Source organism: Doryrhamphus excisus, linkage group LG9 (assembly GCF_037039965.1).
Source record: "Doryrhamphus excisus strain RoL-2023G ecotype Guam linkage group LG9, RoL_Dexc_Guam_v1.1, whole genome shotgun sequence".
In the NCBI taxonomy this organism is placed as follows: Eukaryota; Metazoa; Chordata; class Actinopteri; order Syngnathiformes; family Syngnathidae; genus Doryrhamphus; species Doryrhamphus excisus.
The window spans coordinates 17,746,865-17,769,693 of NC_136365.1; the positions used below are offsets into that span (position 1 = coordinate 17,746,865).

General features: G+C 39.8%; 3 protein-coding genes across 4 annotated transcripts; all 3 read right to left on the bottom strand.

Annotated features, from left to right (window-relative positions):
- Positions 1–800: 800 nt before the first annotated feature.
- spag5 (sperm associated antigen 5) lies at positions 801–14,565 on the bottom strand. The gene is made up of 24 exons (XM_058066778.2): positions 14,276–14,565; positions 14,083–14,196; positions 12,108–13,879; positions 10,673–10,865; positions 10,473–10,589; positions 10,047–10,139; positions 9,821–9,955; positions 8,620–8,739; positions 8,433–8,525; positions 7,383–7,517; positions 7,146–7,239; positions 6,918–7,065; positions 6,783–6,833; positions 5,830–6,004; positions 5,601–5,734; positions 4,342–4,504; positions 4,124–4,259; positions 3,091–3,337; positions 2,589–2,721; positions 2,436–2,516; positions 2,218–2,367; positions 1,252–1,326; positions 1,047–1,127; positions 801–956 (listed from the first exon to the last, which is right to left on the bottom strand). The coding sequence occupies exons 1-24, from the start codon at positions 14,300–14,302 to the stop codon at positions 885–887; spliced, it is 4,539 nt and encodes a 1,512-aa protein (XP_057922761.2). The 5' UTR covers positions 14,303–14,565; the 3' UTR covers positions 801–884.
- Positions 14,566–15,077: 512 nt separating this feature from the next.
- Positions 15,078–17,887, bottom strand: trmo (tRNA methyltransferase O). The gene is made up of 6 exons (XM_058078477.2): positions 17,721–17,887; positions 17,108–17,250; positions 16,866–17,040; positions 16,166–16,323; positions 15,574–16,101; positions 15,078–15,427 (listed from the first exon to the last, which is right to left on the bottom strand). Exons 1-6 carry the CDS (start codon positions 17,807–17,809, stop codon positions 15,192–15,194), a joined length of 1,329 nt encoding a protein of 442 aa, XP_057934460.2. The 5' UTR covers positions 17,810–17,887; the 3' UTR covers positions 15,078–15,191.
- Positions 17,888–18,787: 900 nt separating this feature from the next.
- On the bottom strand, positions 18,788–21,815 carry hemgn (hemogen). 2 transcript variants are annotated; one of them, XM_058078985.2, is made up of 4 exons: positions 21,559–21,815; positions 20,985–21,075; positions 19,042–19,787; positions 18,788–18,966 (listed from the first exon to the last, which is right to left on the bottom strand). In XM_058078985.2, exons 1-4 carry the CDS (start codon positions 21,614–21,616, stop codon positions 18,860–18,862), a joined length of 1,002 nt encoding a protein of 333 aa, XP_057934968.2. In that variant the 5' UTR covers positions 21,617–21,815; the 3' UTR covers positions 18,788–18,859. The 2 variants fall into 2 exon arrangements, with proteins under 2 accessions (XP_057934968.2, XP_057934969.2); XM_058078986.2 differs by having other exon boundaries at positions 20,997–21,075; positions 21,559–21,803.
- Positions 21,816–22,829: the final 1,014 nt, after the last annotated feature.

Here is a 22,829-nt window from a genome sequence, read left to right on the forward strand (position 1 = left end):
ATGAACCAGAAGTGCCGACGTCATCCAAATCTTGCGTTTTTATTGATTCAGAGACGCAAATATGTCACGTGCACGAGCACAGCCTTTTGGGTCTGAAGGGGTTAAGAAGCCATCTTTTTCCCCACATTAAACACAGATTCCACCCTTTGAGTCTAAAATCCGATCACGCCATCAACATATTGTGCATATAAACGCAACACAAAATTATGTATTTACTACAAAACAGGTATGAAAAAGTCAGGTCAGTTAGAATGGACTAACCAGGACACCTCTCATGTTAGCATTAGTGCTAATAGCACTGTTGTATGTATTACCTGAACAAAGTATGTTGTTTACTTCAAGACATGATGTTATAAAACACTTAGCACCTTCTAGCTAAGCTTCTGATCATAATTATTGTTTTATGTAATGGAACACTTTTTACTTTCCACAATTTTAGGGGGATGTTTGCACAATAAAGGAAAAAAAAACTTTTTTAATTCTACTTTAATTATCACTTAAACATTAGCAATATTAATACAACATTGTTTATATACTGTAGATACACTGTTAGTATTTGTTTATTTTTTAATTTTTCAAATGATAAGTTAAAGCCTTTTGTTAGTAATTGTTAGTAAAGTCAGATAGTCAAATATTCACATACATGAACAGTAGCAAATCAGCAAAATTAAAATGTTGAGGTATAAAAAAAATAAAAGCAAAATGCCCTGTGATGTATTAAATTGTTGCGATAAAAATAGAGCATGTCAAAGTCTGTTAAAGTTGTAGGCATCGACACAATGCCTAATATCAAAGAAGATATTTAGAAATGTATTTTTTGCATATTTTATTTGAACATAAGACATCAACACGGCTTATAAAAGAAACACAAAAGCTGCAACACATCACCCTAAATATTCTAAAAGCTGCTGGAGATGCTCACAGTTCTTCACAACGTCGGGCAAACACAACAACGTCTGCAAGGAAATGGATGGAAAAAAAAACAAACAAATAAATTAAGCACATTGACAACAGAAATGTGTTACGATGTGACAAATGTTGCTCACCTCTCTCACTTTATTGATCATGTTATTCAACATGTGGAGCTCCATCTCACTCTTCTGCTGGTTCAACTGGTGGATCATTTGCTGAAGCGAGGTGATAACACGGTAAGCACGGGCTGTCTTGCAGTGCAGCACAACCCAGGGGCCACGGCATTTTTGCAGCAACAATGCCAAGAAGTGTGTGTGTGTGTGTTTGTTGTCCACTTACGTGTCGCTTGGCTTTTTCTAGCAGTTTACTTCGAGCATGCTCCACCTCCTGAACAGTCGCCTTCAGTCTGTCCACCTTTGGGTAAAATAAATACAAAAAGGCTCACAAATATTTTACTTTCCCCTTTAAGGATTCATCATCTTATCTACAATAATTAATAATCAAACCTGATATTCAGAAAACTAACAGTAAAAAATTATAAAAAAAAATAATGTTCAACAAGACACTGGTAAAATAAACTCAAATACCATTCTCTTCACTGTGACTAACATAACAAATTAAGGTTTGTAAAAACACCCACCGACTAAGTGAAATGAAAACAGGGTGTTAGAAAAATAAATATTGACAACTTACAAAAACTAAAGTGCTCAAAGAACAGTCAGTAGTTTACAGAAGTAGGACTCTGACTGTATGCTGTAATGCAGTCAGGTTATAGCTTATACTTCACTTCCAAACACTATGTACACTCTTCCAAAAAGTCTGTATTTTATACAAATGTAAACATTTTTGGGAGAGGAACCCAGTCATGACCCCACATGTTGGTGGATTTCTTTCCCCTGTTTCTACTTTTTATTTTTTTTATTTTATTTTTTAAACAAAACGTCAACAAACAAAATATACTTTTTATTTTTATTTGTCAATAGTAATAGAATGTATTTTGATGGCCCTGGGGTTGTGGTGTGGGGACTGGCAGAGGGCGCGGTCTCAAAAGTGAATTCACTTCACATTTTCCAGCAGGAAGAAGCTTTGACAAGACGTGATTGCAGTGTTACGCACAAGTATAAAGCTGTACACTGTCATCGTTTCTAAAAGGTGGAAACATGAATTTAAATTGTATTTAATAACAGTTTCTCGCAGTTATTAAAGTATCAAAAATAGGCATTTTAGGGCGTGTCCATTATTTGTTATTTATTTCAACTCTGTTGAAATGTAAGCAATTTCATGGGAAGGAAATGCGTAAATTACCTCTTTCAACAAGTGGAGCTTCTCATCCATAAAGTGAGCATCGCTGGTCGTCTGACCTCCTGCTTTTTTCAGTTCGGCCCGCAGTAGTTGAGCCTCCGTTTGAGTCTGCTGCAGAGAGCGACGCAGCTCCACTACCTCCTTCCGTAACTCCTAAGGAAGAAACACAAAATGTGAACTTGTTGAGTATGTCTGAGGTGTTTTATGACAAATTAGCTTACATTATGGTCACTCTTCTGTTTGGTCAAAAGCTCCTGGGCCTTGTTGACTTCTGCCCCCAAATTTATGATCATCTTCTCATCCTGAGAGAATAGTATAAATGTATTACAAGCTTTCAGACATTTTCTCTTAGTATTCATAGTAAGAGTTCTGACCTCAGCTTTTTGCTGCAGAGCTTGGTTGCCTTTCTCCATCTTAGTGGACACGCGGTTCAACTGACCCTTCAGCTCAAACACCTCAGACTCGTGCTGGCTGTTTGCAGACTGTAGCGCCATCTCCAGGCTACAACTGGAAGTAGAAGTTTGTTGTAGTATTTGTAAAGGGGTATTAATGCATTATGTTTATTATTGTAGCTGTATTTACTGTAGGACTGCACACACATTTAAGAGGAGATATGCCCTTATTAGTCCCACTCAAACCACCACCACAAACAACAAACAAACAAACTCCAAATGTATACAGAACGAACATGCATCATTTCCAGGCTTTCACAGGCCACAAAAAACATTGTGGTGGGCCAAATGTGGCCCTCTGGCCTTTAGTTTGACACCTGTGCAGGGGTTCCTAATGACATGGACTGTGAGAGTAAAGCATTAAAGGCACTGCCAGTATTTATTTTTGGGTATCCGCCCAGCATTGTGACTATATGTGACTTACATGTTGCTCTGCAGTTCCTGCATCCGAGCGTCCTTGTCCTGTTGCACAGTCTCGAGGGTGGTGACGAGCTCCGTGATGGTGTTGCTCAGGTGGGCCAGCAGCTCCAGCGCACTGCTGTGTTGCTCATCCTCCCCCTGGTCCTCCTCCGGCTCTGGCTCCTTTTTTTTCGGAGTGACGCCGACGCGGGTGAAGGCGCTCTTCTCTCTGAACACAGCTTCACCTCGCGACTGAGGTGAGTCCGCGGTGACTAAAGGAAGCAAAAAGATTCTGGTCAGTTAAATTGCATGGGAACCTCTAAAAGTCGAGGTCACTCGAGACTTTTATAGAACTCATAAGACGCCAGATTTTTGTGATGCTACCTCATAATGAAGAAACTATTGTGAGTTAAAAATAGTACTTCATGATCCTAGAAAGAAATATCTATGTAGGCAAAAATTAAGATTTTATATTTTCATTAAATGTACATAATAATGTTTTGTATAAATAAATTATGTATAAAATTATATACATTATATAATGTACATGTTTTATCTTTATATATATTTTTTAATACTTAATTTTTTCAATTTTTTTAAACAAAACGTCAACAATTTTTATCTTTATATTTAAATGTATTAATTATTTATTAAATATAATAATTCATTAATAGGCATTAATGTGATAATTGTATTGTATCTATGTAGATATTGAATAAAGTAAAAGTCAATAAATAAATCATTTTCTACACAATTTTAAAAAAATGAAATTTCATAGAAGGGTACCAGCAATGGCAGAAAAAAAAGGCGTAATGTGATGTGGTAACCATTGAACAGAAAATTATGGGTAAGTTGACATTTGTAACAGCGGAAAGGAGCAAAGAGACACCGTAAAATGTACACCGCAAGACAGAACAACTGTAACAATTTTTTATTTTCTATGAGGAAAAATGATTTTCTTTTTTACTGCAGTGTTCTTAGTAAAAAATAAAAAAAGCAGAAAAAAATGCCAAAATGTTACCCCTATCCAACTTAAATTGAGCATAAAAAGCGAATACCAGCTTTGAGTGTTGTGGTCGGCGCCTCTTCATCTTTCTCTGCAGTTAATGCAACCATGACGCAGTCCACAAAGGAAGCAGGCGGGTGATGGCGTTCCGCTTGTACGGCTGGTTGAGGAGTCTTTCCGTCTGGTTTCTACAAATAAAAATGTGCATTGATCATGAGTCAGGGTTAAATTTTCAAGAAAATGTGGTGCAAACAAGAGCCCAGACTTTACCTCTAGGGCGTTGTGTAGCTGGTTGGTGACTCCTCGCAGAGTGTGATGCAGTAAGGTGATTTCAGTGACTGCCCGTGCTAGCTCCTCGCCCTGTTTCAGCTGGACCGCACTGGCTGTGGCCCGCACGGCCTCCAGCTCCTCCTGCACACTGCTCCTTTCCAGCCTGCAAACACACAGCAGAGAATGTGGGCTATCATATGGTATTTCCTTATCGGTGGTTGGGACTTTTATTATACATAAAGTGTATATATACACACATGTACAGTGCCTTGTACCCATGTATGGGTTCAGTTTTTTTTATACTATATAATTATAATATGTAATATTATAATTATAATAAGTACACTAGGAATAATAAATAATTGTTCAATACTACAATATTCTAAATTTTTATGAATAGAAACTATTAAATATACAGTATATGATGTTAACAGTAATTTAATCATTCATATAGATATATTAGACTACACATTTAGAAGATAGAAAATTATTTCATTCATTCATTTTCTACTATTTGAGCCTATCCCAGCTGTCTTCAGGCGACAGGCAGGGTACACCCTGGACTGGTGGCCAGCCAATCACAGGGCACAGATAGACAAACAACCATTCACACTCTCATTCATACCTATGGACAATTTGGAGTCGCCAATTAACCTAGCATGTTTTTGGAATGTGGGAGGAAACCGGAGTACCCGGAGAAAACCCACGCATGCACAGGGAGAACATGCAAACTCCACACAGAGATGGCCGAGGGTGGAATTGAACCCTGGTCTCCTAGCTGTGAGGTCTGCACGCTAACCACTCGAGCGCCGTGCAGCCCAGAAAATTATTTTCTAATCTTAATTCTAAAAATATTCTCTCAATGATATATGCTAATTAAATTAATATACAAATACATGTTCACTACAATTGTACTACATTAATATAATAATAACAATAATATGCTGAATATAATGCCTACAGCACTTTTGCTATAAACCTCAGCTTTACAGATGCCATATCACGTGTGGTGGTCAAGCTGTCCACCGGAACACAGGGTGGTATCAGTCCTTGTAAAAGTAACTAAAGCCCCCCTAGTCGCACCACCTTCATTTTCTTCTTCGGAGGGTTCTATTTGAGGAGTGGCATTTATTTATTCAAGTGGACAAAGCACCTAGAGATTAATCAAGGCACGGCATCTACTAGAGCGGAGGCCACTATCTAAGGAAACATGGTACTGATGTATTAAAGTTGGCCAGGTGAAAACATAGAAGACTTACTGGAGTTGAGAGAGTTCCGTTTTGAGGTCTTCACACTGGACATTCCGCTCCCGAAGAGCCTGCAGGTTGGACCTCAGCATGCTCTCACTGTCAGCCATCTGCTCGCGGGTCAGCATGTTCTCCATAAGCAGGAACTGGAACCCACACAATGTAACGTTTCACTTTATTTACACACTTTGCATGAAACTAATCCAACACTTTCAGCTACACGCCGACTCAAGAAGCTGACCTCATTCGTTTCCCTCACATCTCCAAGCTGCGTGCAGACATCCTGCAAGTGCTGGATCTCCAAGCTCTGCGAATGCCAGAGCGCCTGCAAACTGCAAAGCTCCTCCTCACGGTCGGAAAGAGTGTGTCCGAGCTCCTCGACCTGCTGCTCCGCCTGGTACAGCGAAGATGCCAACCTGTATGTCAGAGAAGACAAAATGCAGGAAAATAAATATATAACATTCTAAACAGGCAATTTAATATATTAGATGACGTCAATAATATACAATGCTTCATCTACTGTATGTTTATCTCCACCAATGTGAGTGTGTTTTATGTCAACAGATTGTGTATGAATCTTTTCTTGGTCCAAGCAATAGAATTACAAGAAAAACACAGATTAAATTGCATGTGGTTAAATCATATTAGCTCAGAATGAATTAATTATTTTAATTATTTGTTAAACATTTAAACAGTAGCAACAATGTATGATTATTTATTTCAAACTCAATTGATGTTTTACAAGTTGCAATTAACATTTGTGTAAAAAAAATTACAATTGATTATTATATTACAAAACATAATATTAACAAAATAATTATTATTATTCTAATTATCATTTCCTTTATTTTATTTGTAATTTCAAATTCATTAAATCACAGTTTAAAAATAAATACATAAATAAAACGACCAATCACATTTTACACATTTATATAATGGTCAAATTGTATTCATTTGTGAATTATTATACATAAAAAGTTTCAGAAGACGTCAAAGCGAATCTGGATCTGGTCCAGGTTTCTCATCTGAAAGCCATGTAAATTCTTATTTGACCTGTTTAGACGCTTACTTCCTCATAGCATATTGTTGTAATTTGTTGTACTTATGCAGGATCTTATTCTTATTGTTGCAGAACAAAAAGAATTCTGTGAATTTAATTCCAAACTATGAAAAGCATGAAGTCAGGTCGCTTACTGGTCTGCTGCGTCTTTGGCCTGGCTTGCATCGCTTTGTGCCTGCAGCAACCTGCAACAATGACACTTGTTACCGATGGCTAGTGATATTATTACTGCAGCTGTGAAACAACCTCCTGGTCGGAGCAGGACATACTTGGATGTCTCTTCAGCCAGGGCGTGCTCGAGGAAGGTATGTGCAGCCATCGTGGAGGACATGATGGCCGACATCTCAGTCACTTTCCTTTCCAACTGACCTCGCTCCTCCTCACACTCTGTCAGCTTCTGATGCAGCACGCTGATCTCTGAAGGTAAAATGTCAAGCAAAAATCTATTATCTTATCCTGTATCTGTTGCAGTGCTGTTTTTTTTTTTATTTTATTACCTGACGTCAAGATTGTAACCTGTAGATTTAAATCAGCAAATTGTTCTCCAGCAGCTTGGATATTTGACTGCGCTTGCCTCAGCTCCTCTTCCAGCTGAAGAGTGAGAAAAATCATCAGTATCACGGTCACAAAGCATCACATGACTACTATAAAGCATCTCGGCTGTTTGGATTTTTATCCAGTCCTATTTCAAGTTATCCTTATTCATTTTATTGTGAACTTCTGACAAGGCTGACCTGCTCTTTGTCTTCCAAAGCTTGGTTTCGTGCAGACATGTGCTCGTCTCTCTCATGCAAAGCATCCGCCGCTGCCTTCTTTAGCTTTATCAGGACGGGGGCTGTCCTGTGCAGGAGGTTCTTGACGTCGTGCAGCTTGTCAGCAACAACATCAAACATCGTTAGACGCAAGCAATGCGGCATTTGTATAAAAAGTTAAGGGTGCGTTCACACCAGGGCTGTACAAAATGAAACAGAAATGACTTCTAAATTCCAATTCAATTCTTCAATACGAATTGTGTTTGCAAACAGAAAGCAGAATTACAATTCGAATTGCAAGAAGTACAACTGACATTCAATGATATTCATAATGAAGCTATACGGTATGCTGTATATAACATTCATAAATATTGTATGGACATTTTGTGCACTATACTTAGTAGTATAGTAATTATGTTTAATTAACTGTTTTCATTTATCCCACCCACGGCCCACCTCCGGGCATGCCCACTCCACTGTGATTGGTCACACGGTGGCCAAGTGCTTCCTAACTATGAACCATATAAAGAAGTCCGTCCCTCTGTGACATCACAAAGGAACGGTTTTACCACGCCTTTTCTAACTTCCAAATATGCAAACCTCATTATATGAAACTTTGGCATCATTTAACATGAGAATACAACATTCTTAGTATGATAGGTCCACTTTAAAAAGGCCATCCAAACATTTTAGATATTTTGTTTGGAGTACACAAGTGAAATAAATTTATTATAAATAATTGAAATCCAAAACTGGTTTTCTATTGTTATATATTTATATTGTTATGGTGATGGTGTCTTTTATTTTCAACATGCATGCAGATTACACTGGAATACATTGCAGTTATTTCATGCGTCTGAAAAGCTGACCAATAAAATTTTTATTTGATGCACATGTTCCTTACTGTGCAGCGTTTGGTCCCATGACAAAAACTCTAGTGTGAAGTATCTTATCAAGTATCAAGTGTTTTGGACCACGGTACCAAAAGTGTGTATGCAGCCTTAGATAGCCAATAAAGTCAATTCAACTCACTTCTTTCATCAAACTAGACTGTTCCTGCATGGTTTGGCACAGAAGATCTGAAGCAGTGTTCAGTGTCTCGATGTTGCTCGCATTTAAGGCAACCTGCACCAATGAAGAGAGGGGGGGAAAAAAACACGCAAGATTTAAGTGGATGTGTTCAGAAAAGAGCATATGGCATGTGTTCTTTTGTTCCTACCTGCTGAGGAAATGTGGCGTTGAGGGCAGCCAGGAGCTCTTGCTGAGAGCCGATACTACTCTGCAGAGACGCAATTTCGTTGGCGCAGTGATTCCTGAGCTGCTCCACTGTACTGAAGGCCTGGACACAAGCAAAAGGAGAGTTCAAATTAATACTTCTCTGACTGTGTCAATTACAACTGAGCATTACACTTCAAAGCCCACATCCCCCAAAAATGATCATTTCATAACTACCGCACTCACAGTCCAGGTTTTCCCATACGGTACATTTATTTACATTCATTTGGACTGCCACAGACGAATTTGGCACTAGTTGCTCACAGTCATAAACACATTAAAATGGGATCTGGGAATGTCATTTGTCGTTACAACTCCATGCAATAAGCGACAAATCTGGAATGAAAGCCTTATTGCTCTTGTCCGCTGCGAGCATCTCCCCCATCTCAAAACACTATCGCCAGCTCAGTCTTGTTTGGGACATTAAAGGGGACCTATTATGCTCATTTTTCGACTTTGTATTAAGTTGTGGACTCCTATAGAACAGCTACACACAATAACCCATACAGATCTTCCGGAATCTGCACCTATTCCAGCTGTATTTCCTTCGATTTGTGCTTCTGGGAAAAACTGTTGATTTTGTTAACACTTGGGTTGTTTATATTGTTTATTTTTCTATATTGTGTATTTTGTACTGCTTAACTGACTCTGTACTCTTGCTGCTGTGCAATACAAATTTCCCCACTGAAGGACGAATAAAGGCATATCTTAATCTTAATCTTCCTGCCAAAACGGTCTGTTTTAATTTATTCCACCCACGGCCCGACAAATACAACAACTTCTTGGGCTTGGGGGAGGGCAGACACCATATCACGGCTACAGACACGCTCGTAAGGAAGCCCGCTCTTCCATGATCATCACAAAAGAACAGTTTTGCAACACCCTCGAAAGCCATCCCAAACTTCTTTCACGGCTCACTTCCAAATGCGCAAACCGCATTATCTGAAACTTTGGTGTCGCTTTACACAAGAATACAAGATTCTAACTACATTTATAGGTCAGAAAAGTGGAAAAAGTACAATAGTCACTCTTTTAAAAAAAATTCTAACAAGCAACACAAGTTCTTTTGTTTACTCATTTTGTGTCTCCCCCCCTAAAATTCTGGTATTGAATGTCATGTCTGGTAAAAGCTCAACGGTACATACGGCCTCCTTGGCTGTGAAGGCCTCGTCCATCTGCATCTTCATGTGGTCTCTTTGCTGAAGCGCGTCTTTGACCTTCTGCATCATTCGGCTCTGTACCTCCTTTGACTTTGTATACAAGATCTTCATCTCTTCATACTAAATGTAAATGCATAGGTTATTGTGGTTAGTGCATAAGGTTATTTCTTACATTTAGTAAATGTTACACTGATCTGTTCACTTTACATACATGCCCAACAAGGCTACTATGATCCTGTCGAACGAGTTCCTCCATGTGCTTCATGTTTGAGAGAGCTGCATCAGTGTCGCTGGTCAATGACGCCTGCAGGGTCAAATTTAGAGCACTGAATTATTCCATGAATGCATTTTTGAATGTACCATTTTAATTTTGTGGACACAATTGTTTTATTAGCGTGTCGTTTGAAAACACAGTAATGTGCAGCAGCAAGAGTAATCATTCCAAGTGTGTTAAATAAAATTCAAAACAGACTCCAAACCTTGAAAACCCTGAAATTCAGGTTTAAATTAAAAAGGTAGCGACTGTGGACCTTATCTTCATCAAGACAAAAAGATGCCCAAGCGTGATTATTTAAAGATGATTATCTGCCTCATTTTTTCCAAGCACACAACATGAAAGAGAAAAGAGTTTTCTCACCATGGTGACCCGCATGTCCTGCATATACTGGATGAGTTCCTTAAGGGAAGCCCCGTCTTGCTCCAAGTGGCCAATCCTGTTTAATGCCTCCATGTAGAGGTCTCTGTACATGGTGGTCTAGGTGAGACAAAGAGAGCCATTCGAAGATGAAGAATTGAATAAGTTGTCATTTCTATTTCGACTAAGTCGGTGTCAGTCACCTGATTGAGTTCAGTGTGGTCCGTCTGCACCAGTTTGTCCCTCAGCTCCGACGGCAGCGGGCCCATGGAGGCACGTCCATGCGCTCTGGCCATCGCTAGCTGCTGCACCAAGGCCTCCACCACGACCATGCTGGACCTCAGCCTCTGCTCCAGCTCCTCTCTTGGGAGGCATTGCAGGCTGCCTGGGGGGACACTGGAAATACACACGTATACGGTGACGGGGCATTCAAGCTCACTTCACAGGCACCTTACAGCTGTAATATAGTTCATATACTCTATCAACATGTGGACCGACTGGACCACAATCCCACAAGAAAAACATGCCATTTCCAAAATAATAACGCTGACTTTCTGTTTCCATTTAATATCACATTTATTATTGAAATTATACCTTTGCGTAGTTTAACAAAATTAGCAATTTGCATGGATGCCTTTCTGCAGCAACACATGATTATTAGAAAAAATAATAAATAAAATAAAAAAATAAAAATTATTTTAAAAAAAAACTATATCAGTTATACAGATATATAACTATAAAAGTTGTGTATCCGTAAAACAAAAAAACAACACTAATTTTACATAATAAAATAATATATCACTATATTGACAGTTACTATGGTATCCATTTTGTCATTGGATGGTCATATGACCTTATACTTCGGCACGTGATAAAATAAAACAAAATAAAATAAAATAAAAAAAGCAGGAAGTGAACAAATGTAACAGTTACTGATTGTAAAAGTACCAGATGGAGGGGTAGGATTTAATTTAATTTAAGTTTTGCTTCTTCCTACTCCTTTTGGACATGTGGAACTGTGAACTGATTATGTGATGGATTCAATTGTAATCTGATGCATGTTTACGTGAAATAAAAACATTACCATTACCAAACATTATTGGTGTGGTATTCCCCAGTAGATCCCTGTCTATTTGTGTTTTTTTTTTTTTAATGCAGCTATACATCCACCAGAGGGCGCTGTCTCAAGGCTATTTACTCCACCTTTTTTCAGCTGAATTTGACAACACATGATGTGTATGTATGAAATATGATTGTTCTGTAACTTCATTTTATAAGCAAAACGCTCTTTAATGTATGTCTATCATTGTTTTACAATGCATAAAATTCAATGTAAAATGTATATAATAACTACAAAAGGCATATTATCGGGTTTACAGAAATGGTCTTCAACATTTTTACCTGGTACCTGAATCCTATTGAGATGCTTAAAAGGCAGTTTATGCTGGAAAAGTATATATATATAAAAGTATGTGTAAGTAATAGTTTGTACATTTTTTTAACTTCAAAAATAAAAGGAAACTATTAACACAGCTATGTGTTTGACAGAGTTAAAGTTTCAAGAGCTTTATAGGTGATACTTACTGCTTTCTGATCCTACAATAGATGTACTTTCCAAAAAATAATAAATGCACTTACTTCCACAGGAGAGGATCGGTGAGACTGCATGCATCCGCTGTGGAGAAGTTCCTCTTCCTCTCAAACTGTCCCGATGTGTTGAGACCCTGGTCCATCATTTTCACTGGGGTGCTGCCCACACAGGCGCTGGAGGATTTTACAGGGGGAGGAAGAGGTGGGGAAGCTCCTTGAGAAGCTGCAGCAGGAGGAGATGCAGTGAGGCCCAACTTCCCAAACACCAGGATGAGGAGCTCGTTCATCTGCCGTAGTTGCTGCTGCAGCGGAACCTCCGGAATGATTGGCTCACCGGGAAGACCTGACACCTGCACACCCCTTGATTGGGGGACAATACAGGCCTTCCTGTTGAAATCCTCATTTGATTCTAGAACTGTATTTTGGAGTTTGCTGTACAGGTTGGTGGAATTGAAGAGGGGGCGAGGCATGGGGCTCTCCAAGTGGTCCGCCCACAAACCAACCAAGTCTGGATTATCTGGAGCCACCACGGTCTTCTCAAGAGCACACTCATTGGCAGAATCCCTGTGGGACATCAGCAGGGATAGGGATGCTCGTCGTGCAGGACTGATGAGCTGCAGATTGAGATGAGCCATTGAGGCCACAGAGGGACACTCCGAGAGAACTTTAAGAACATCAGGGAGAGCCTCGCCCAGACATTTGTCTGTAGAGTTTGGAAGGGGTGCTCCATTCTCAGGTGACCCGAGGGCGTTGTCCTTTGCTTTGCTTACCTCAAAGGGCGTAGCAACCACAGCTGGAGGCCCATGGGGGTCAAGGTCAGAGAGTGGGCTGTCAACATGAGATGACAGGAGTTTCTCTGGTGTCGCTAAACCAACTGGATCAGTCGTCAGAGTCTTGTTGGAGGAAAGCGTTGTATGGATGATGTCTAGATATTGGCAGGAGCTCTTTTGAATAAGATCTTGTGGAAGATGTTCCTTGTTTGTCTGCAAGAGTTGGGAGGTCACAGCTTGTTCCTCACCTGGAATCGTCACTCTCTCTTGTCCACAAGTCTCCCTGTTAAACGGATCCTGGCTGCAGGTTTCTTCACCACATGACGCAGGGTCATCATGGTCCAAACGATTCATGGCAGGTAAAAAACTCAGATCTTGAGTAATGACCGAATCAGTACCTGGCAGAGGATGCATTTCCTTGGATGTTTTAGTGGAGTCTGGGATTTCTACTTCACCACCAGTGGCGATGAATGTCTTAAAGGTCACGTCACAGACCACACCGGGTTTCTCACCACCCTCATGGTTGCAGTCGGGATGATCCACATGTTCTGCTGTTTCTGGCCCCAACTGACTCAAGTCAAAGATGTTGCTTGAGTCGATGCTGTTGTCTTGTACGATATCTCCAGCAGGGAGAGGAGTGCTTACATCCAGTAGTCTATCAGTGGCATCCAAAACCTCCACCTCGCCACCATCGCAAGCAAATGACTTCCAAGTGACATCCACACCAACGTCACCGACATCGGTATTAGCGGGGTGGCAGTAGGGGTGCTCTGTGTGCTCGCCATACGATGACACAAGCTCACTGGCAATAGTGTCATCTTTATCGCAACAGTAAGACACACTTTGCTGGTCCTGATGCAACACAATGCTGTTCTCTTCGTCGCCTCCCGCACACAATGAAGACTGGACAAGCTCAACTTCTCCACCAGAGCAGATGAAGGATTTAAAAGTGATATCTCCTAGTATGCAGGAGGTCATTTCGGTTGTGGCACCAGTCGGATATGTGATATTGGCTGATGCGGGAGAGTACAGATTAAGAGAAACATCCTTCTGTTGGTGAGAAGCAGAAACATAGGATTTTTTTTTCTTAAGTAGCAATAATAATAATAATCAAAATAACTGCCTTAATCATTATTCATCTTTTTAGTATTGAAAAAAAGTAATCATCAACTTCTGAGTGAGAAAATTAGAGAACTGATTGGATGGTTCCAGTAGCAAAAACAGTGTTTTCATACGGTGCACAGTAAACCTACCTTTGTGGTGTTAAACAGTGATTTAGACTTGTGTCTTAGGGATGAAGGTGACAGATTCTGCTCTGCGTTCTCCACACTTCTCAGTGGAGTACGCTCTCCATATCTCATGGAAGGCTATAATAAATAAATACAGTAGTAAATATATATCACCTTTCTTGGTTCTATTTGTAAAAACAACGCCAACAAAACGTACCGTGCCTTCCACACTTTGACTTGACATCGTGGAGTCCTGGGAAATGGCTGGTATCAGCAAGTAGAGACGATTATTACTATATTAAACATATTACAGTACTGCTGGAAACAATGTAATGCTAGCTCTCACACGTTGCTAACTACTTCCTATCGTTAAATGTTAGCTTACTAGTAGCAGTTAGCAGTTAGTTACTCAGGCGAATCGTATTCACCCGATTGTTAATTTTGTTTTAAGTCCAATCAAAGGAAATTTTACCTAACGAATATGTTTATACTGAATAACAATAACAGTTCGACAAACCTTTCAAACTGTCATCAACCGCGTTTCATTCAAAAACAGACACGGCTGAGTTGCTATTGGTCCGTTTCTTCTTCTTCTTCGTTTATAAACCAAGGCGGCGAATCCGTGTTCCGCTCATCCATGCAGTGCTGCCCTCTGCTGGCCATCGTAAACTGCTTCGATTTGATCTGTATCATTTATGACACTTTCACAGTTCAAGCCCATTACATTTGTACTTTAGTACGTATAGAGGATTTCGTATACGAAAATGAATAATAAATTAGACAATAATAATAGTAGTAATAATACTAATGATGAAAATAAATAAAATTATATTTTTGAAATTACATATTTAATATGTAATTTTTGAAACTGTAATACATTCATACTGTAATTGCTTTTCATGCAATTATACTGATAATTGCAAATCATAATTAACTTGCATTGTGAAGTCATATATTTTATACCTGACACCAAGTTTCACAAGCTGGAGCATGACTAGGCCAAGAAGACAATTACTGTAATCATTTATTGATTATAATGACAGTGATGTAAGAAGAGGTACAGACATACATTTTATAATATACAAAGTAGATTACAAAGTTTGACCTCAACCTACAGGGCTTTTCAAAATGTTTTACGTGGAGTCAATGGGACGCTGAATGGGTCGCACCTGCAGCACCTCAACAAAGCCTTGTCCAAACCAGCAGGTTATGTCAGCTGAATCTAAGGTGAAGAAAAAGAGCTTGTCTTTGCATCGAGTCCTCCTGTAGACCGATCGAGGGTCTGCTGACAGCACGCCTCTGATGGCTGCAGCAGCTTCCTGTGAACTGTGCAGGAACTTGAACCTCGGCCGGTCACTTTTAGGTGGTCCTGCAAGCCATGAAAGTTTATATTAGCAATAATGGCAGTGCTCAGGCACCCCCAGACCATGATGGTACTGTCACCATGTTTGATTGTATGTAAGACAATTATGTTTAAGCAAACGTTATCACTCAGTGGAAATGTGCTGGGCATACCTGGCTGGCCTGTGGGAAGGAATTCTGCTAGTTCCCTCTCAGCATGAGCGGTGAACCGGACCTCCAGACTGGAAACGGGTGGTTCTCTGATCCATCCAGCAATGGTACTGTAGGCCTCCTCTCTATAGCAAGGCCGCTGGTCTTGCTCAGCTCCCTGCAGGTCTGAAGCTCCGTGCTTGTGGTCACTCTTGTGGCTTCCCTGGCACAAGTCACTTTGGTTCAGGTAGGCCTTCACTTCCTCCAGCATGGCGAGAGTGTCTCCAGGCCCGGTCAAAAAATTAGGGAATTTACATCCATTTAGGTTTGAAGTTTCCGCTACAGACTTGACGTCTTTTATGTTTAATAGACCATCTGTTGGCTGGTTAGGTAACAAAGGGATGCAATCTGATTGGTCTGCGCTTGATTGACAAGACTTGCAGTCCATGCTTATCCTTGTGCAAGGGGAATCATAGTCTGGGATGTAGGGTTTGATATCCAGGACTGGGGTGCCTTCAATCATGTCAATGTTTGACAGATGTAATGTGTCACCTAGAAATTAAACAACAAAAATTATTGTGCACTTTAATATGGAACATTTAAGGATGACACGTACCATCAATTTTATCCAACTTCGCAAGGGTTAGGCCCAAAGCGTTTGGTCGGTGCGGACTGCGAGTGGAGTATACGCCCACCCTCTGACCATTCAGCCTGGGGGGCTTCACTTTGGCTTTGTAATGCATGTGCCCATTTTTGTGAAAGATAAATATAATCCTGTTGTGGAAAGAAGCACATGTGACACACAACAAACTATAATCATATAATCAATTAGCGGCAAAAAACACACCTCAAACTTCAAATAGGACAACATGCAAGAAAATCCCATGAGACTTCAACTTCGTGAGCATTTGAAATATTAACTCCACTCATGTGTTTTGCTTTTTTGGGCCAGAATACCAAAGACAAAGAGGAAATGTGCATGCAAAGATGACCGCTGAACTGGTTGTGGTCCTGTGTCATGGCTGCTAAGCACAGTACGGCTAAAGCAACATCATAACATAAGAGAATATACGCCAAAGGTGAAAAAACTGCACGTCACTCAGAGTTAGTTAACACATGTATGACGGTTTTTCAACTGAAAATATTGCCTGTGCGGTTAAAAAAGGTGCTACCATGGCAACGTAAAATGATTATTTCTGTTGGTACTTATTGCAAACTTGTTTGTAAATGTGAACAAACTTGAAATCGTCCACAGGGACGTCTATGCAAAATCAAAAAAAGAGTGTTTAACAAATAAGGTGGCCTATGCAACCTACCAGACATGAGAATATTGCTCCAGTCCCAACAGGGCGTGGTCTGGGTTATTGAAGACACTCTGCTTCAGTCGCAGCTCTGCCCTCGAGGGTCCGCAGACGGTGGGCTGCCTGGGTGTCCCATTCTTCACAGAAAAACATGAACTTATGTATCCAATTGGGACCGTCTGGATGATTCCTGCAATGACGACAATAAGAGCAGGGTGAATTCAGTGAAGCCGTGTCAGTGGCTATTGTATTGTTACCGTGTTCTAACGCCGCCTGACATGAGGCAGGTGGAGGCGGTGGCAGGGCTTTCTCGGGCTCCCGGACATTGACTTTTGATACAGCAGACAGAATAGAAAGCATGTGTTTGCGATGAGTTCTGGTTGCAGTGTCCAGCATCTGCCTGTTAAGAGAGAGGAGCATAAATAAATGGCAGGTTTTAGACAATGATTGTTTCAAGGGATCCTGTGTAAAGATGACTAAACAATATTAGGTACATCTAATATAGTACATATATGTAATATATGTATATGTAGCTACAAACTATTCTCAAATGTGCCCTGTGATTGGCTGGCCACCAGTCCAGGGTGTACCCCGCCTCTCGCCCAAAGACAGCTGGGATAGGCTCCAGCACCCCCCGCAACCCTCGTGAGGATAAGCGGTAGAAAATGAATGAATATTCTCAAATATGACCAAAACTGTGGATTATTACCTTTAGAAATAAAGAATGTGATGAGAAGGTGTCTATGAACTTTTGCCTGGTGCTGTGTAGTATTTGTTGTCACAATTTTCAATGAAAACAAACAATGTAAATGTTCTGCTATGTTGTTTACAATCCAACAGTCCTATTTAAAGTGCTTAATAACAGCTTACCGAAGATTCTTGATTTCCTTTCGCATCACAGACACTTGCTGTTTCAGTATATTTACATGTTCGCTGCAGCAGTCACAGATAGGACTCATTTTTGACTAAACAAAATATTAGCTACGGTTATAGTTTTCTGCTAGCAAACGCCATACAAGACATGCTGTAGAGGTGGGGTCTTCTTCGACACAGTAAATGATGTGTGGCGCGCTATTGCCCTCTATGGTCAAGATGAGTACTGCATCAAGGGTGTGTCAATTTATACAACTGCTTGTGTTTTGTCTCGTTTGGCACTATTTTTTTGGCACTGATTTTTTGCTATAATTTAATTTCAATATAGCGTATTCCTTAAATATGTAAAGCAAACAAAACCGCAAAGTATAACAAAAATAATTGATGAATACATTTGTAGGCCACTGCAATGTTTTTCCACCAGCAGAGGGCAGATTGAATAATTTGAATTACAACGTACAGTAAAAGTAGTAATGTCGGTATTGGTATTACTAGTGTTGTACTCGGTATTAAATAGATACTAAATTCACCCACCCCAAGATTAACCACCATTTTCAGATGCAAGTGACCACAAATGAAAATGAATGTGTGTGAATCTAATTGTGCATATTCATGATACTAGTTATGTGGTGATAATGAAGAGGTTGAGAAGTTTAACAGCATAAGCAATATTGTTTATTAGATGTAAAAAAAAATGCTACAATATTTACAATATCACTGTTCAATGATATGATTTTGATTGGAAAAATGACTTCTCAATAAACCAAACCAAGCAAATAATGTTAATCCATAGTTGAACAATGCTATTGTTGCATGGAATGAGTGCAATAAAAAAAATACTAATACAAATGGATTTTTATTCAAATAAAATTGAATTGCTCTCTGGAGGTGCATTTGGTCAAATCTTAAGATGGTTTAAAAAAAAAAGTTATAAAAATACCAAACATTTCCAACCCAGCCGACGACATTCTGGATGTCAATATTTGAGGAATCTGTCAAAAAAGCTCTCCAATGAAGTCGTTACTTTAAGTACCAGTGTGAACGTGAAGCAAACCACACTAAAGTGAACACCAAGTGTCTTTTATTCCAAATTACCAAACCACATATGTGAACGGAGCTTTTAGAGAATCAAAGAGTCAGTTTCCCTGGAAGTATCCTTGAGTAGATGTCAGTGAGGACAAGGACGGAACTGTGCATGTTTCGGTTTTTGGGGGCTCATTAATGGATAGCTCCTCGCTGGTATCTAGAAAGAAAAAAGTTGTTCATATTTAAACAGATGCATATTTTTAGAAATACATTTCAGTTCAAACTGAATCACCTTGATCGGCTCTTTTATCCTGATTCCGGGATTGAACTTGAACCTGCTCCTCTTCATCATCTGGTCCCAAGTCTTCAATGATCACCTGGTCAAGGGTCTCTTTGGGTTGTGACTGTGAGGACATGAGGGTCTCCACCTGTGCAGGGATAACGGAGGAGACGCTGGCTGGTTCCGAAACAGGAGCTTGGGATTGAGCGAAGACTAGAAGACCATCCAGAGCTGAATCTGACGCTGGTTCAGGGACTGGATCTGGACCTGAAGTTGGTTCAGGAGCTAGATCCGGAGTAGGTTCAGTTGGTTTAAAATCTGACGCTGGTTCAGGGGCTGGATCTGGAGCTGAAGTTGGTTCAGGAGCGAGATCCGGAGTTGGTTCGGGAGCAAAATCTAACACTGGCTCAGGGGCTATATCTGGAGCTGGATCTGAAACTGGTTTGGGAGTGAGATCTGGAGCTGGAGCGGTGAATTGATCTTGGCTAGGAACTGCAGTGAGAACATCTGGAGTTGACACAAGCGATAGACCGAGACCCGGAGTAGTGGTGCTCGGCACCCACGGCGTCTCAGAAAGGAAAGATTCTGCTTCCAGAAGGTCCGATGCCGGAGCTGGTATCGCCTCCTCTGGTTCCGGGAGCACCACCACAGCAGGATCTTCCTGTGTGAAAGAGCTCAGCGGAGTATCAGCGATCTTCCTGGCCCTCCCCCTCCTTTTGGTGCCTTCAGCTCTCTGCCTTTTCCTCGGGCTCTCCAGCCTGAAAAGAGCCACCAAATATGGGTAAGCTTCAACAATACTGATTTTTTTTTTTTTTTTTAAAAGCTTTTTTGTGATGCCTGTGTAAAGCTAATAGTACAAAGTCCTTGACCTGGATGTGTGGCATCAATAGAGTCGACTAGACCAATGTAACCTTTGGTAGCAGCTCTTGCCCCACATTCAACAGACGCCATGCAGTGATAAGCATCCAAAGTGGTGATAATGCTAAAGGCTTGTTTGGAAACCACAACCAACTTAAAACATATCATAAAATATGATATAGTTCAGTTCTTTTTCAATTTAAATGAAAACAATTTCAACCTGAAATATGCCATATATATCAAATAGTACTTTAAGTACCTTAATAGCACTTTAAGTCCCCATTCTTCTATGTCTTTTCCCCTCCTGTTAAAGTTCGACAAAGTCACTCATAAACATTCCATTCACACCGGATATCACAGACAAGAATGCATGGTGCCTTTACTGACATCGAGTCATCCCTTTTTTTTTTATTTTGCGCAGGCATAGACCCTCAACCAAGTGAAAAGAGCTCTGCGACCCACCAGTTGAGAACCCAGTCCAGTATGTTACATAGCTTCAGGTTTTTATCTACAGTAGATATATTTTTTAAAAAAAGACAAATACTTTTCATAAAATACTTATTATTATTATTATTATTATTATTATTACTATTTGTTATTTTTTTCTGCAATGTCAGATTCAACAAAAAACATTGTGGTACTAGAGACTGAAAATGTCAGATGCAAAAAAAAAACTGCTTCCAGACTCAACTACTTTTTTCAGCCTGAAATGTACATGTCAGATAAATATTTGGCTAGTTTGTTTTCCTATGTAGGTACACTGTTTTGTCATTGAAAAAGTACTAAACTTGCAGAAAATGCAAAATATGAAATGTTGCTGCATGCTTTGAAATGGAAAGTATAGTGCCATCTGGTGGACACTTATTAAAATACAAATGAGTATATGCATTTTTAGTGGGATTTTCTTTTTGTCACGAGGAACAAATGTGTCATTTTGTATAGCTTTGCCATTTTTGGGCTAATTTAACAAACACTGTAGATAATTCTAACATTTTTAATGAATATCCCCTGGCAAATTTGACGTGTGCCATGAAAGGTCCAGACCTCATCAGATCTAAATATCGGTTACTGGACTGCTACTACTTTGACCAATTTACCCCAAAACCCACTGTGAAGTTTCCTTCTCCTCTGCTTCGGCTTTTCTCCTCTTGAGAAGTTCCCTGTCCCTCAGGCGGCGTCGGATCCCACCTTTGTAAACAGATGAGACACCAAACAGTTGAACATTGTTAATTTTATAATAATTGAAAATTTGGAACACCAATGTAAATTAAACACTCTTCATGCATAAAATAATCACTAAAGGTGGTTATTTGTTCATATAATGCACACAGAGCAATGTCTCCTTTCTGCTCTGTTCACCTTTCATGGTGAGGCATTCAGGCACACTCGTAATTGTGACTGTAAGGTGTGAATTATTTTTCATTTTTATTCAGGTACCCCCTATTACAATTGAGTACCCCACTTTGAGAAGCTAGGGTGTAGGTTCTTGGTCATTCAGGTAGTGCATCAACAGTGAGTGGACCTTTTACCGTTTAATCCAAAATAAGTGAAGACGCCTTACGGCCATTGAAAAACCAGGTTGTGACATACCACAACCTGGTTTGTCCTACAACCATGATGGTCGACCACATTGAAGTTATTGATTCCACAATGAAAAGCTCGAAGTCATACCTTGCTCTTCTTCATTCTGGCCTTTCCAGTCAGTGTCTTGCTGCGAGGTGCCCTCCATGCTGTGAAGTCCTGCTATGAATGAACGGGCGCTCGTCGAAAGGCGGGAGAAGGGCTGCTCACACCCAAATTTGAAATTATCTGGTTAACCATTACCGCCCCGCTGCGAGAGCTCCTACAGGGTTGGTCTTATCATGGTTGCAAAGCCGGAGGAGTTGGCACCGCTTTGACACAGAGCTAAGTACAAGCACAATGTTACATGTGGCCCCACTGTAACAGGAAATAACATACTAACACAATAAGTGAGCGGTTCAACGTGAAAATGTGACCTTTAACCAGCGTTTGGAGAATGAGTCCAATATTAGCCAACGTCAAACGGCCAGCTGAGGGTGTTGCTCATACAGCTACTGTGTTACAAAAGCAATGAGGCGTTTTTTTTAAACATTACACTTATCTCTTACATAGGGAGAACAGCTTGTTAGGGGTGTGTCCTCAGATCTTCCCACAGCACACTGAAACATTGCACGCGCGTGTACGTATCAGAATAGGAGGCAGCCCAGCAGCATTAATACACTAAACTGCCAATGGCGGCTAAAGCTGCTTTCAATTTGGCTGGCAACACTTTCATGTAAGATATTGTTCATATTCAGGCACGAGTTGAATGATTGCTGTATAGAACAAGGTAAATCGTAAGGTAAAATAGAGACCACATTTGTCTTGTACAATTATTTCTGTAAACATCGCGTAAAACCCTCAAACGATGAGCGAATTCAAGAAATACAAGCAGTTGATGTTTACTAAATACAAGGATGAAGAGTCTTGAACCAGTCATGATGTGCTATATATATCACTATATTGACACTTACTATGGTACCCATTATGTCACTGTATGGTCATATCACCTCATACTTCGGCACGTGACAAAAATAAAACTAAAAAAATAAAAATAAAAATAAATAAAACAAAAATAAAACAAAAAACACAATTAAAAAAAACTTAAACTATATTAGGAAAGCAGGAAGTGAACAAATGTAGGATTTACTTTGGTACGTGACAAAAATAAAACAAAAAAAATAAAAATACAAATAAATAAAACAAAAAAACACAATTAAAAAAAACAAAAAAACTTAAACTATATTAGGAAAGCAGGAAGTGAACAAATGTAGGATTTACTTCAGTACGTGAAAAAGGAAAAACAATAAATAAATAAACAAAAAAACTTAAACTATATTAGGAAAGCAGGAAATGAACAAATGTAGGATTTACTTCAGTAC